The sequence below is a fragment of the Mastacembelus armatus genome, chromosome 19 (assembly GCF_900324485.2).
Source record: "Mastacembelus armatus chromosome 19, fMasArm1.2, whole genome shotgun sequence".
Lineage (NCBI taxonomy): Eukaryota > Metazoa > Chordata > Actinopteri > Synbranchiformes > Mastacembelidae > Mastacembelus > Mastacembelus armatus.
Window position 1 is genome coordinate 10,005,202 of NC_046651.1, and position 15,133 is coordinate 10,020,334.

A 15,133-nucleotide genomic window follows, 5' to 3' on the forward strand; every position below is an offset into this window, starting at 1 on the left:
TCATTCCAAAATGACGCACACAAGACAGCAGCTTATTTGTGGAGGTTTAGCATCTTGTGGTTCTGCCTGCAGACAACAGGCACATGGACTGAATGGTTGGCTCAGGACTTCAAGGTCCCAGAGTGATGCAACCCTTTTCCTGTCTGCTTCTGTGCTGAATGCTGCAGGGAGAAAAACTGTGAAGTCTATTTCAGCAAATGATAAAGAATTTAAGAGTAAAAAAAATATAAGAATAAAGAATTGAAGTGTGAAAATTGAAGATGCCAGGTGACAGGTAAAACAGCACAGAGACAGACAGGGGACTGGAATGATGCCTGTTATGCATCACTGTCAGGAGACCGAGAAAAGCACTCAGCTTGTTTCCGCCCTCGTAAACGCTGTGTACAATCCAGTGGCTGCTGTTTCATCACTTCCCGAAAGTTCAGTTGATGCCCAGCAAATGCCAACAGCAACAAGCAACGCTCCGGTCACCTCACTCTGACTTTTATGAGTTCTGCTGGCTCTGTGCGATTTATTCAAACCACGTTGAGCAACATGAGGCTTTTTTCTATTTCTTTTTTTTTTTTGTTTCTTTTTTTTTGGTTTAAAGAGCTGTCAAATACAAGAGCTGGCATGCTGGTCCGAAGCCTTCCGAGGGCGCTTTGCAAGATGTTTAGGAAGATGAGGGAGAGTGGGAAAACAACATACTGGAAAGTGAGAACTGAAGGACAGGATGAGACAGAAACAGTGAGAGAGCCAAACAGAGCCTCTGGAGTGCTCAACAGCATAAACAGTCAGTCTTATTAAACTGGGGACACTGTGCTGCAAAGAAATTTGTCCTTTAAATAATAATAAACACATACTTAACATTTCACCGTGTGGCCAGTGAGGCAAACACATCAGTGACATATAAAAACTGTTACATGTGACTGGTTTTTCACTTTGCAGAAAAACATCCTTGCCTATCTATGTGCTTATTGATGGGCACGCTGCCAAAAACACAACAAACTTTCCTCCTTATTTTCAGTCTGATTCTTTGGAAAACAGGCACAGGCTAGCACAGAATTGCTAAAGCAAACTTAGAATGACTTGACTGTAACATGATAGCTGTAATTGTCCAAGCTTATTAAAAAAAAAAGACAAAAAAGGCCAAAATTACACTTCGGGGAAAACCCTGTAACCCAACAGTTTGTTACAGAGCCTGTCAGGGAAAGGCAGCTGCTAACATGCCATGGTTTCTTCCCACCACTTGACGGAACTGTGAATGTGTTTATTTGCACCGGACATTTTTTAGCTGCTACAACAGAGGAGAGCCTAAGAACCCTACCACCTGTTGGCTGAAGGGAGGGTTTAAATGGCTGAAACTGACCCAAGACTGATTGTGTGTGTCTGGTGGTGTGGTGGGGAGGGATTAGCTGCGGCTCAGATCTTCAGAAACACGTTCGCCTTTTCCGGCACGGTCGACCAGTCTACAGGTGTCAAAGTGGCTGTGCTCTGTTTGAAGCTGTGCACGGAGACATAAATCTGATGCTTCAGCGCCTGTGCAAAATCCCCACCATTTGAGGCATGCGGGCCCAACCAGGAAACTCAAGCTTTGATGACATTTGGTAAAAGTTTGTGACTGAGTTAAAGGGACTACACATCCGCATATGGCAGGGTAAAAAGCAGAACTGAGTTGGATGCCATCCATGGCACTGTGCTACACAGGTAACATCTTGATGCCAACACTGTAATTCATCAGCTGGATCCAGAGCTCTTGCCACTGTTCCTAAGAGGCACGGTGTCCATTAGGGATTGTCTGGCATTCTTGGAATTTACATCCTTAGCTGATTAGCACACTAACACACTAATATCAAGTGCTGGTCTGCAGAAAGTAGCCTGGGATCTTGTATCCTCTGCAGAGAGTCGCCATCATAAGCTGTTGAGCAAGTGATTACTTTTATGTCATCCAAAAAGTAAACACTCTGGTTTTATTAAAATGGATTAATCCTACACTAAATCAACTCTACGTTTACTCTTGCCTGTGCGATGATGTTTCCAGTGTTAAAACACATGGGATAAACCCCCAGTTATTTAATCTGTCTGGCACAAGTCTGGGGTTGGTCTGTCATGCCTGTCGAGACATGTGGCACAGCAGGAGGAACAAGCTATTGTTTACAGGCTCATCTCTGAACAGGCACATCAACTTGATGCCGTCATTATGAACAAGTAGTGAATGACACGTTCTCACTTCCCCGCTAAACAATCAGAGTGTGTTAGGACACTAGAATTTACTGCACACACATTGTTCAGTAAACAACCAGTGCTTCCAGATCTGAATGGGCTGCAAAAGATTGGGGATGAGAGGGGGAGTATGTGTCAATCTCCACCCCCAGCTCTTCTCAAACTGTTTTTTTCTGAAGTTTTATGTGCAAGGGCTTGGGCCAGTTAAGATGCAGTAAAAATGTCCTCAGATGTTGATGGCTTTTCAAGCCTGCGTGACTGCAGACGTGACAGGCACCGCATTGGGATATGTAGCCCTTTGACTGGGCATTTGCTCACTCTAACTGATTTGTGTTGCTCTGGCATTAGGACTTCATATGGCCTTAAGCAACACGGAGGACTGCTCTTTGTCTGCATTACTGGCAATTGCAAGATTTGGAGAAGATTGTGTTATTTGTACCCTCAGTTGGTAACATGTTTTAACACTCATTCATGCTCTGCTGGCTAGTTCATTGTGAAAATAAATATTAAAAGTGTTCATTTGTGAAGAATTGATGGTTATGGTGATTTTTTCATTATTTTACCATTTCAGGTAAAAACACTCTGTGTATGACTGATGAGCCAAACTGTCAACAGAGCAGCTCCACACTGCACATTTCAGATTGAAATATCAATTCCATAGATTTACCCAAGGATCATATTTTATGCTTCTACAGGCAAGGTAATATACTACTCACCAACAATTACCTTAGTAAATTAGATTACTGAACATTTTCTGGTCCACAGTGTTTTTGACAGCAAATATCCTCATGCCCTACTTCAGTAACATACGGCCAGTGTGGACTATGCCCTCTTTTTTAATGCTTTTTTAATCAGTGTTTCCTGTGCTCAACACATACCACCTGTACAGCTTAGATTTATATATTTATATAAAAACATTGTGAAGACTTGTAGAGAAGCGACTGTCTGGGCATTTAAACTGGTTATGCTAGAGCCCTTCAGATTCGCTTTGAAATGGGTCCTTAATACTTAACAGGGAGGACAGAGAGTCTGTTTGGTGTATGTGGGGGGTAAACAGGGATGGTGGTGATGGAGGCAGGAGTGAAGTGGTTACTCCTCCTCATATAGTTTTCAGATTGTGTGTAGACACCCATTTAGAGTAGGTTTGATTAGAAACAGGCATGGTGTATTCATTGTCTCAGAGCCTCCGCTGCCCCAAGCCCTCTCCACTCATCTCAGCTTTAGAAAACACCTGTATTTTATTGTCATAACTCCGTGTCAGACGTGACACTCAAACCCTTCAGCCAAACTGCACCTCGGACCTCTATCTTGACCCCGACACGTGGATTTAAAGCACGGAGCAAAGCAAAAATCATAGCTGAAATGCCGCGGTAAGAGAAAAAGAGAGGTTATATAGGCTGGCAATGAGTCATGATGAGAGTTGTCAGGGGCTGGGGAAGAAGAGTGGATGGTGGTTATAAACACGGGCAATGGAGATGATAAAAAGAGCCAGGGCTGAGGCAAAGGAAGATGACGGCTCCTATATGTGTGTGGAATTGCTCTGATCAATCATGGGACCAGCTGCTCAGTAGAGGCTTTCTGGACATTAACTTTCATTTCTGTCACAACTGGAGCCTGTGTGAGGAGGGACATAAATGGTTTATTACCTGATCACTCAGCTCTGATAAGGACAAACTGTAATGTCAGGGGACTTGTGTGTGTGTGTGTGTGTGTGTGTCTGTATGTTTGTTACAAAGAGAATATCATACACAGAGAGACACATTCAGGACTGATCTCATGTCAGGATTGAGGCAGATCTCTTTCTGTCAGTGTTTCTGTGCATTTACAAGTTGAATGACTTAAGCTTTAAGGTATGTGACCAAGTCATTGTGGAGTTTTTGCCATTTTGTGATGAATGGCTCAACACCTCAGTGCAACTAACATGGGCAACTGTGGCCTGATACCACGCCATTACAAACCTCTGGGTGCTGAGTTACTGCTCGGGTCGGCTGACGAAGGAAAACTAAGCTAAAGCCAGTGGGAGATTCTCACTATGAAATTTCAACCAAAAGGTCTTCATGGCTATGAGCATTGGCAGCTCTCAACAATGCTGTTATTTTATGTTCTGGAAGTGATTCTTCACCTTCATCAGGATCAACAGGACAAAAGAATGCTCTCGCTCTGCTATTGATTTGAATATTTTCCTGAGCAACGAGTATGGGAGACGGGTGTTGTTTTTGTAATGTGTCCAGTGAGAGGAGAGCACGAAAAATATTCACTGAAAATGTGAAATAATAAAGGGCTACAGTGCATGTTTTAGTCAAGTGATTGAACATTATGTACTGTATGGTACGGGAGCACGTTTGATGGGGCAGCCAGCTGAATTGTCTCTTCTATAGTATGGAAATTCAGACATACTGGTAACTTTTTTCACTGAAAGTTACCACGATCGTGTGTGTTTCCAGTCATAACCTCTTCCTCCTTTTACACTTTCTCAGAAATGACATGATTACACAAGTATTAGCAGGGTTAGAACATCTCAGTCCGCTTTTGTTTGAACGTTTGATAAACATTTAGCACAGCATATTGCCAAGTAAAGAGTCGAGCTGAGCTTAAAATAATAATCCATGACATTTTCATATAAATACATTTTCATCTTGCTACTCTATTACTACCATATTGATCCTTGTTCATAAAAACCTTCGCATTAGTTGCCGTAAACATACTGTGAGTAGTAATTCTTTCCCAGAAAAATATACATGTTTTATGCTTTTGACAGCAGAAGAACTGGGTAGTTTGAACTACTTTTTGAACATTCACTTTCATCAGGAGCGAATAGTCAATGCAACAACTGTGACCAAGGGACATTAACTCTAATCAATGGAAAATCCAAAGAAAAATAGATCTGATTTTCTATCTTAGTGAAAAAGTGATTTCTCAGAAGTATACAGTAAAAACACAAGCACTTCACTCAAAAACGAGTAAACAATGAGTACCACTTTGAAAGACTAATGTTGCCGATGAAACTTACAACATACTTTTTTCAGGTGTGTGACTTCTTGTTGGACTCATACCTTTGCAGGCTCGTCGGTGAGTGATGGGTCTGGCCATGTCTCTGTAAAAACCCTCCTTGCAGTAGTGGCAGTGGCGTCCTGCGGTGTTGTGCCGACAGTTCATGCAGACCCCTCCGCTCTTCCTGCCTGACAGCTTGTATAACTCCATGTTGAATCGACAACGGCGGGCGTGGAGGTTGCAGTTGCACGCTGCAGAGGGAAGAGGAACGTTAACATTGTCGCTCGTGGGGAGTCCATCAGCAGAGGTGAGCAAGATAAATGTAAAAGTTTACAATATCTTCACAGTATTTATCTGAAAGTGTCAAAGTGTAAGCCTGCATTGTAGTAAAGCATATGCTTAATACCTTGTATATTACAGGAAAGCTGGGAGAGATTTTCCAATAAGGCAGAATAATGGTGAGTGGTTTATAATCTAGACTGCGGCTGTGTGCTTGGCTGCTATTCCAGAACTCATCAATCAAAAGTGATATTTGCAGAGCTCATTTTCTCCATTTCATAATTAATGAATTCAGCTTCTCTCAGCCCATTAGTTATTAATCACTGGAAAGAGTGACATTAATTTCATGAATCACTGATGAGTAAAGTCTGCTAAAATCTATTAAAAGCGAGACCGATTCAGATAAAGAAGTGGGCTTGAGCTCGCCGTCTTCTAAACGAGGCAAGCCAGAATTTATGGGAGATGTGAAGTTACATCTTATCACAGTCTCTCTCAGTTCCACTTCAAATCCACCTTGTTCCTTGATGTCTCTTCAGCTCACAGGTGTTTCCACTGATACCCCCACACACAACCGCATACAGCAGCTCTGACATTATCCATAAACTCTGTTCATTTTCTACATGTGAGGTTTGCATTTGAGCAGTCTAATGAGAAACCTGCTCTTCTTGTTTGTGTAGCAAGAGTTTGGTCCAGACCCTCTGCTGGTTAAATCAGAGTCAGACATGGGACCTGAAGACTTGGCCACTGCTTCAAAGGCGAATTTTGCAGAGCTTAGTTCCCGTTCAGAGTTACCCACAGATATATTAAAAAGGGATAAACAACACCAGAGTTGTTTGACCAAAAAATGTCAACAGTTATGGCAAATGAAGATTGTTAGAAGAACACAGATATTAATTTTTATTTGATCAAATCCATTTTTTCTAATAATGAATGTTTAGAATAGAATAACACACAACAATGGGGAATACATCAAAACAAGGAGGATATTGTGTGTCTGTGTGTGGTACTGTGTGCTTAGTGAGCTTGTTCATATATTTTAATTGGGTGGTTTTTAAGTATTTTAACAAAGAATTACATTTACTAAAGTCTGAGTTAACAGTTGCTCCTTATCTGGTGGCAATAACAGGGCAACTCATAGTATCTAAAAGCTTACTTCCCCATCAACCATAGCTCACACACACCTGGACTATTGTTCAGTTCCCTCACTTCTCTGTTGGGGTCAAAGTCAGTTCTTCAGTTACATAAAGCTCAATGATCTGTGCAATGTTAAATGAGCTTTTTGCAGTTGATCAAAAATGACTACTAATGGTGCTCTGATGGCCCTGCCCCAGGAGGAGAATCATGCGAATACATATGGCAAGTAATAAGTAATATACAAGTGATGCAATCTCCGTCCACATTAAAAGGGAAGCCTGGCACCAGGTTGGGAAAAAGGCATGGTTTTCCCTGGGTGCCGACCCTGGAAAAAAGGGGGAGCGCATTCCCAGACTGTTTCCCAGTTCCATCTGGTTATTATGCGGTCCAATTTGTATGGAATTCCACAGTTAATGAAATGCTGTTTTATGTATAAATACATATTGAGGCAGCACCGTTTGTACTGAGATATTCTGGTGTGTTCTCATGAACCGGTGAGCACCAGAAGAGGATTGACCTTTCACCCTAGAGAACTGTCCGAAGAAGATTTGTAGGCCGTTGTCACGGTATTAAGGTGGCATACTGATGTAGGATCGAAAGAGAGGTTTGCAAATCAAGTGAGTTAAAAGGCTTTCATCTTAAATGGAGCTTACTGGTAGTGATATGGCTAACCCCCCACTTTAACTGAAAAAACTACAGATACTACATTGATGACATATTGATTGATGAAAATGTGTAATTGTGTAATGTGTGTGTGCATGTATGTGAGTATATTTCAGTCTGCATCTTTTTTGTGTGCAGATGTGAGCAACTAAATACCCTGTCCAACTTCTTCTAAAGGGAATGTGACAAAGAACACACAACCCCGGTGAGTGTCTGGGGCTTCTGGGGGGGGGGGGGGGGGTGGACTAGGTGGGGGACTGTGATTATGATCAAGCGTCTCAAACACACACACAGCTGTGAGCACTTGTATCCATTAACACCTTGTAGTGGAACATGAAAGCAATGGATCACATTTTCTCCCCAGCTGAAGTATTGTCGGCCCTGTTACGGCATCCTCTCGATTTACTGCTCTGCAACTGGATCAGCCAACAAAGTCGCAAGCAATAGAGAATCTGTTGAAGTGTGGAGAATATAAAGAAAACTGCAGAGTTTAGCCTTCAACTGATTTAACATGTAGCTGTGGTGCGAAGGACGTTAACTGTGAGGAGAGAAAACGAGAGAATTAGCATCTGGCAGAAATAGTAGTTAAATATCTGAGAGCAAAACACAATCTTGAATGAAAATGGCTGCAGAACAGTTAAGTCCCAGAGACTCAATGAAAATACATAATGTAAGGTTAACGAGAAACATAAATCAGCATAAAGCACCGTCGGCCTCAGGAAGGTGTATGTATGTGTACCTGTGTGTGTGTGTGTGTGTGTGTGTGTGTGTTTTGTGGTGTACACACAGTGTGCAGTTAACTTCAGCTTGGAGCTGCAACTACCCAAAAATCCTGGAATGTTTATGGGTTTGTTTTGAAGTGCACACACGCGCACACACACACACACACACACACACACACAGAGACACCCCACACCTTCCCTAAACTGCCACCTCCACTCCCCCCCCAAAACCAAATTAGGCTCAGCAGGGATAACTGAACTCCGACGAAGGTCATTTTTCAATTCATTAACACATCAAAGCCTCTGCAGAAACACTCAGTAATTCTTATCTGTTGGAGAAAAAACTGACATTTTGATGCAGAAAGGAGTTCTGTGGGTGGTGGGGAGAAACCGATCCTTGAGTGAACACGGTTTCTTTAAGGGTCAGTGTCCAATTTAAGGATAGCGGAGCTGGTTCCTCATGTTGTCGTGGAAATCAAACAACAAACATAAGCTACAGGCTTGGTAAATGGTGGGATGTTGTGACAAAAACAAAAGCGGAGATGGAAGGAGCGGAGGAAGAAACCCCTTGGAAAATATTAGACCAAAAAATTCTTTTACCACTTTGTCATCAAAATCAACATCGCCAAATGCAAATTTTGGTGGTATAACTGCTCCAGTGAATGTTTTACCCAATATCTTCCTGTATACAGTTTGCACACTAACCCTAACCCTTGACAGAAGAACACCACTGTTCCAGTTCAGCTTTCATAACAGGTGCCTCAACAAGTAATTGTGCTTTGAACTAGCTCAGGGACTGGTCTGTCAAGCATGCTATGACAAATTGGCCCGTAAAGCCTGTGCTCAACAAATAAAATGCAAGTGTGTTTGCAAAGTGGAGTGTGTCTTTGTTCCTTTCCATATGTCAGGGATAAATCTAACCTCATTTTTCCTTCAGCTCGCCCAAAGCCAAACCGGTAAGCACAGCCAATTGATTTTGGATGCCTGTGCAAAACCGAGATCCCATGGTTAAAATTGGTCCTTGAAAGTTGGAGGGCTGCTCTCCCACTACCACTTTTCCCCTCTTGGCCCAGGATGTGGTCCAGACCCGCTGCAGACCCCTTGGGTGCCCTCTCTGCCTGGCCAAACAGGCTCTGCTATAGGGGCTCCTGCCATCATGTGTGTGTATGCTGTGCGTCTGTCTGTGTTTGGGCTGAGTTCCGCCTGGCTGCTCCAGCCACCTGCTCAGGGCACCAGGGGGAACACCCGGTTAATTAGCTCCTCATTAGAGCCAAGGCAGTGTACAGTGTGGACGAACACACACATGCACACATTTGTGCAGCCACACATGCCACAGACGACTGCTTCAAGAGGTAGTAACTGTTCAAACAACGACAAGGATCAAATGGCAGAAAGAAAAAAAGAAAAAAGTAAAAAATTCAACAGAACTGAGACATGAACAGATGCAAAGACTGCTGGGTCTGTGTGCCATAATGAGCTGTGGACAACAAGCTGAGACAAAGATTTAAGAACTCCAGGATGAGAACTAACAGGAAACTACAACTCCAGTAGCCCTGCTGTGTGCATTACACGGACCATGCTATGCTTCTACACTTTAGTAACAAAACTACTATAGCCCCAATTACTCTTTCCTTCTTTTACACAGATCTTTTACTTTTAGCTTTGACACCAGGTCTGAGTGCCCCCCAACCTCTACAACTCCACTGGTGTCTGCAGTTAGCCTCATGCTGTGGGCTTGAGAGCCAGCTCTTGGGAGCCCTTTTGAACTAGGAGTCCCCTTAATTCATCTCCCACCCCTTCCCTTAAGCCTCCCTCTCTCCCCTTTCCTCTCTCCTTTTACTTTCATGAGACCCAATCTCAGATACTTTCACTGGTTCCTTCTTTTTGCTTGTTTCCTTCCCTCTTTCTCTTGACCATCTTTTCCTCCATCCATGTCTCTGGATGGCATCAGCCAGGGAAAGATTTTAACGAGATTAGGTTGGAAGATTGCCAGGGTCAGGGGCTCGGTGTCAGTGCAGAGCTCTAGTCCACTTTACTTCCCCACATCTAAATACTGTTATCTCTGTCCCACCTTGACCTTAACTCTCTGTCTGCTGCTTTTTCTCCCGACAGGCAGTATCCTGCAGTCAGGAGCACTTGGGCATAAGCAGACGACTGCACAATCTAATTAGCAATTTGAATGAAAAAAAAATTAAATGTAATTTTGACTCGTGGCATATTACCAGGGCACTTCCATGCAATGCCTGGGTTGGTTCAGAAATAGAAAGTGACAGATGGAGCATACAGGGGCCAGAGATGCCAGCAGAAATATTGGAGGGGAGTGAAATGCTTCATGTTTTACTATCAGGTTGGGATGCAGCCTTGTACTCAATGTGACAGGTAAGCATTAAATTCAAAGGTGAAATGTTAACCTGAGGAAAGAAATAATAAGATAAGAAGCCAGGTATGACCTGAAAACCTTGAAACCATGTAATGACTACCATGTCGTTTTCTTTTTGAAATGAAATTACCTTCATCCTTGTGTTCAGTTTAAGGGGACTTTTTTTTGCCTTAACATGAAGCTGCATTTTGTATGCATTTTTATTTATTCAATTTAATGGTTTGATGTGTGTGAAAATGATCTGAATCATATGCTATGGAATCACATTTGCCAAATTTAAGTGAACACATATTGGAGATTTTGACTCAACATGTAAGACATATAAGCAATCTCAACCACAAAACACCAGATGAGGGAATATCCTTGGTAGACTGGTGTTTGTAAGATTTCCAGAGACTTGCAGAATGTATTCCAAGAAGTACCAAAGTTGCTCTGGCAGCTCTTTGTGGCCTAGCACGTGTGTGTGTGTGTATTTAATAAAATAAAGAAATGGTCAAAACTGATCCAGCAGAAACTGGGATATCCTGATGTTTAGTCTCTATTTTGGGCTAAGCTCCAGAAACTCATGCCAGACCTGCTACAAATAAACTAACAAGACAATGTCTATTCCACATGCATGGATGTATGCAGACACATACAGTATACAGTATCCACATGATGTCAGACGTAGTGACAATGACAGATCAGCCAGAGTCAAAACAAAACCACAGCTTCAACAAACCAAAATAGAAAGGAGCTGAACGACAGTCGTGCACTCATTGTTGACAAGGACGTATATTTTCTCTTAACAGCCCTCTAAATCCTGCTGCCACCAGCAACTTCAGCTGACAGCCAAAAACCACAAATTTTCTCAAGCAGTAGACCACAGAGGCCTACAACAGCACAAACTGTTACCAAAACACAAGGACTTCAACAAGAGGAGAAAAAAATATTTGAGTAAAAATAAAAAAAAAATACAACTTATGAAAGAAAAGGAGAGGTAGCAGGAGAAAAAAAACACAGGCAGAAAGTTAATCTTTGACAAGAGTCAGTTACACAAGGATAGAAAGCAAGTGAACGCTGGTGGTGACAGGCACCTCAGGAGCTGATTGCTACCATCTGTGGGACAGAGTCGATGGGGGCCTGGGAGAGCAGGGTGGGCACACTCCAGCTCCACCAGTTTGCTTTGGCATCAGGATGAAATGCTACATCGCACTACTAAATTACATGTGGCTCTCACAAATGCACAGATTTAAGGAGATGCACACACACACGCGCACGCACACACGGCCTCAGGCAGCTACACAGCATTTCCCAAGGTTTTAACCCGACTGATATTAACGCTGTTATTTGACACTTTGCTGTCCGTAACATTTGTTTCACCATGCTCCCTCTCTTGCCAGGTAGCCTTTATGGGTGGCTTCACAGAACGAGAAATGCATCAGTCCCTTGTGGGTTGGCCAAGCACCAAAGCTGCAATCCTGACAGAGGGAATAAAAGCAAAGAGCAGAGTTACAGTACAAACCAGTCAAACTGACCAAACCCTGTTGTCCCAGCCAGACAAAGGAAGCTACTCTTGCTTCAAGCTCTTAGTACACACACACATACTCAAACAGCACCAATCAATTCTCACACCCCTCATGTTTGTTAGCCTCACACTGCCGCAGTTCCCGCATCTCACGCTAACCACCCCAGAGGAATTATTTCATAGAGCAGTTGATTTTAGAATAACATTCCTCAGCTGTGGAGGTTTCTTTTTCAAAATCACTTTCCTTAGCTCAGCAACCCCCCTTCAGCTGCACACACACACACACACACACACCTCTTACTCATTTGAGTGTCGCAGTGTAAGTAATTAAAGCGTCAGTTCACTGTTAGCCTCCAGGCGGCGGAGGTCGGAGGGGTGGGAGGGCTTTAAGTCAGTTAGTGAAAGTTGGAACATACATGGCACATACATGCAGTAATATCAAGGCAGTTCAGACTTTTTGTTCACTCAGCTTCTTATCTTCATGCCCTCTCTCTAGGAACAAATGACTAAATGTCGGCTGACCACTGAGCAGAAGTTGTGGCTTTTGTGTGTTGCAAAGTGTGATGTTCAATGAGATCAATGTGAAAATTCAAAACATTCCAGTGAGGTGGTTCTACCCAAGATCAAACAACACTATGTTGCAAATCCTGCTTCTCTCCATGTTACAACTGAGGAACTAAAAATGTGGTGTTTTCCATGTAGTCCAACTCGTGCAGCCTCACCAACTGTGCTGTGATTTTATACAAAGTGTCTGCTCTATGACTGAAACACAGGGCTGACCTCTGCCTGCCCTTGTAAGGAGATGTAGAGCAGGAAAAATGCTGTGAAAGGACAGAGGCCTGTTTTGAAATTCTAATCAGCGTCAAATAACCATCTGCCACTTGTCAGCGAGTGAAACGACGAGAGAGCTAAAAGAAGAAATAAAAAAGGAGAATTTGTGCTTCTGTGGTCTTCAGAGTTTCCATAGCTCTGAACACATCTGAGAGCTTAGCCTGAGCCTGGTTCCTGAGCGTGTGTCCCTGGCTGGCCTCTTCTTCCGACACACACACATACATATACCTCTGCTGGATCACACTGACCTCCCTAAGAAACCCATCTGTCAGTGTCCCCCTAATTCCAGCTAATAGTTTCCAAACAGCAGAGGCTGAGCCCATCAAACCCACAAGCCACCAAAAAAAAGAAAAAAAAAAGGTTTGAGGGAGTTTGAGAATCTGTTTGTTTTGCTTCTCCTTCTCCCACTATAAAAATGACATGTTTCATTAGTGTGGCACAAATGATCTAATCGCATGTATTATATAACAAGTAATACCTTTTTAGAGGTAATAAGTAATTTGTGTCAGGCGCTGACATGGACTGATGTATAATGAGACTCTGCAGTGAGTAGTTATTTGGATGATTGAGTTCATTTAAAAAGAAACTCCCCTCTTGCACAAAAACAGAATAGCATATCCATCGTTTCCTGCTGGACTCCAAATGTTACATTTTCTATTAAAATATTCAACACCACACCCAAAGGCTGCTGCAGCTCAGGAACACCCAGCCCTGCTACCAACCACAGCTCACCTGCAATTTACACTGCCTTTACATGACCTCCGTGTTTAACGCTATGAATGCATACCAGTGTGAGCAGACCTGGCTTGGCTGGTCCATTAGGGATGGATGGTGTATGGCCTTGGGCTACTTATGTCCCAGAGCACTACTCTGGACTTCCTGCAGGTTGAGTCCAAATGAGGGAGAGGAAAGGCTGGAGAATAGAAAAGCTTGGTGCCGCAGCCAAACTGGGCCAAGATGCCTATAGACCCAGCCAAGAGCACAGAGCTGCTGCACCTCCATAAATTATCATCTATACCGGATGTCACATTGATGTTGACTCCACAAGAGGCCTCTTCATCTTATACAGCGACTATGGCAGACTCTATTATGGCATGATTTACTGTCTCACGTTTTAAATCAACATAATGTATTTACATTAAGGTAAGAGCCATGCCCGCAGAAAAACCAACACTCCATCACAACAGTAACTAACTAAATAGCTCTTATCCATCTGTTTCCTCAGCCTGTCTTGTGGCTCAAACTCCAGGCAGATAAATCACAAGTTTTTCCATCATGTCTCCCTCAATACAAACAGACACAATCCTTTATGAGACGGCGCTTTCTGCATCTTTGCATACTAGAATGTGGATTTCTAAACTAGTGTCTGGAGACAGGATTCATAGTGAGGGAGGCGGCAGATCGGCATGTGTGTGCATGGCTTGTGTCTGGAGACAGTACATGAGCCTGCCAAGAGTGTAGACAGTAATCTTGTGCATTTAAGACCCATGAACAATCAAACCAGCCTGTTAGAGACAATGTTCTTATGTAGTGAATGATGAAATCTGGCTACTGGGCACAGTTTCTTAAGGTGGGGTGTGAAAAATACTACAATTTGGTTCTACATCTGCCCATTCTGAATTCCTCATTATGAAAAAAAACCCCCATCAACTTAACCTTGTCACCACCACAGAAAGAAATCATGACCCCAGCCTGGCCCTCTCACACCCTCCTTCCAACCCAAATACCCCGAGGGCCTCATGAAGGCTCTGGTGACACCTAAGGGACTTCTTGGCTCTGTAACTTGCCACTTTTACACACCTTCGTAGTCCAAATGCATACTTGCTGCCACAGTGCCTTGCCACAAGGCTTGTTATGCAGCCAGCCACCATTTGTGCCTGGTGTCATAAAGAAATGTAATCTGACAAATCATCAAGAGGTGTGTGCGTTTTAAGAATGGGCTGTAATCTACATTAGAGAGGCTTTTTAAAGACTCTCTTGTTACTCTGAGGATATTATGGAACAAGTTCTTCCAGAATAATAGGCTTTTGGAACAGGAAATTGGGGACATTTGGCACTGACTTTTTGGTGTGTCCGGATGTGCGATCAGGTAAATGGTGCAACTTGCAAAGGGCAGCCAGACTATTGGCTAATAACCTGCAAATAATGAACCGAAGTCGCATATCATTCCTGCAAAGAAGAGACCCATGGGAAACTGTGTAGCATTTTGGAAACCAGGAGACGCTCGAAAGATGGAGTGTGCAAAAGTACGAGGAAGAAAACAAAGGGATTTACAGGATACTGTTGTAAAAGGGACTAGATGCCTGTGTATGTGTCCCTGTGCCTATGAGTTGAGTAAATGCAGGTGTCAAGAACTAATGAGCAGCCACATTAAGGTGATGTTGGCATGGGAGATTTCAGAGTACAGAGCGAGGGAAGTCTGGG

General features: G+C 43.1%; 1 protein-coding gene across 3 annotated transcripts in view; it reads right to left on the minus strand.

Annotated features, from left to right (window-relative positions):
* ntn2 (netrin 2) overlaps window positions 1-15,133 on the minus strand; it is a 41,080-nt gene that overhangs the window by 10,481 nt on the left and 15,466 nt on the right. For all 3 annotated transcript variants that reach the window (XM_026316314.1, XM_026316313.1, XM_026316315.1), the window contains exon 3: window positions 5,256-5,444. In XM_026316314.1, the coding sequence (XP_026172099.1) occupies window positions 5,256-5,444 (189 nt within the window). The remainder of the gene's footprint in view (window positions 1-5,255; window positions 5,445-15,133) is intronic.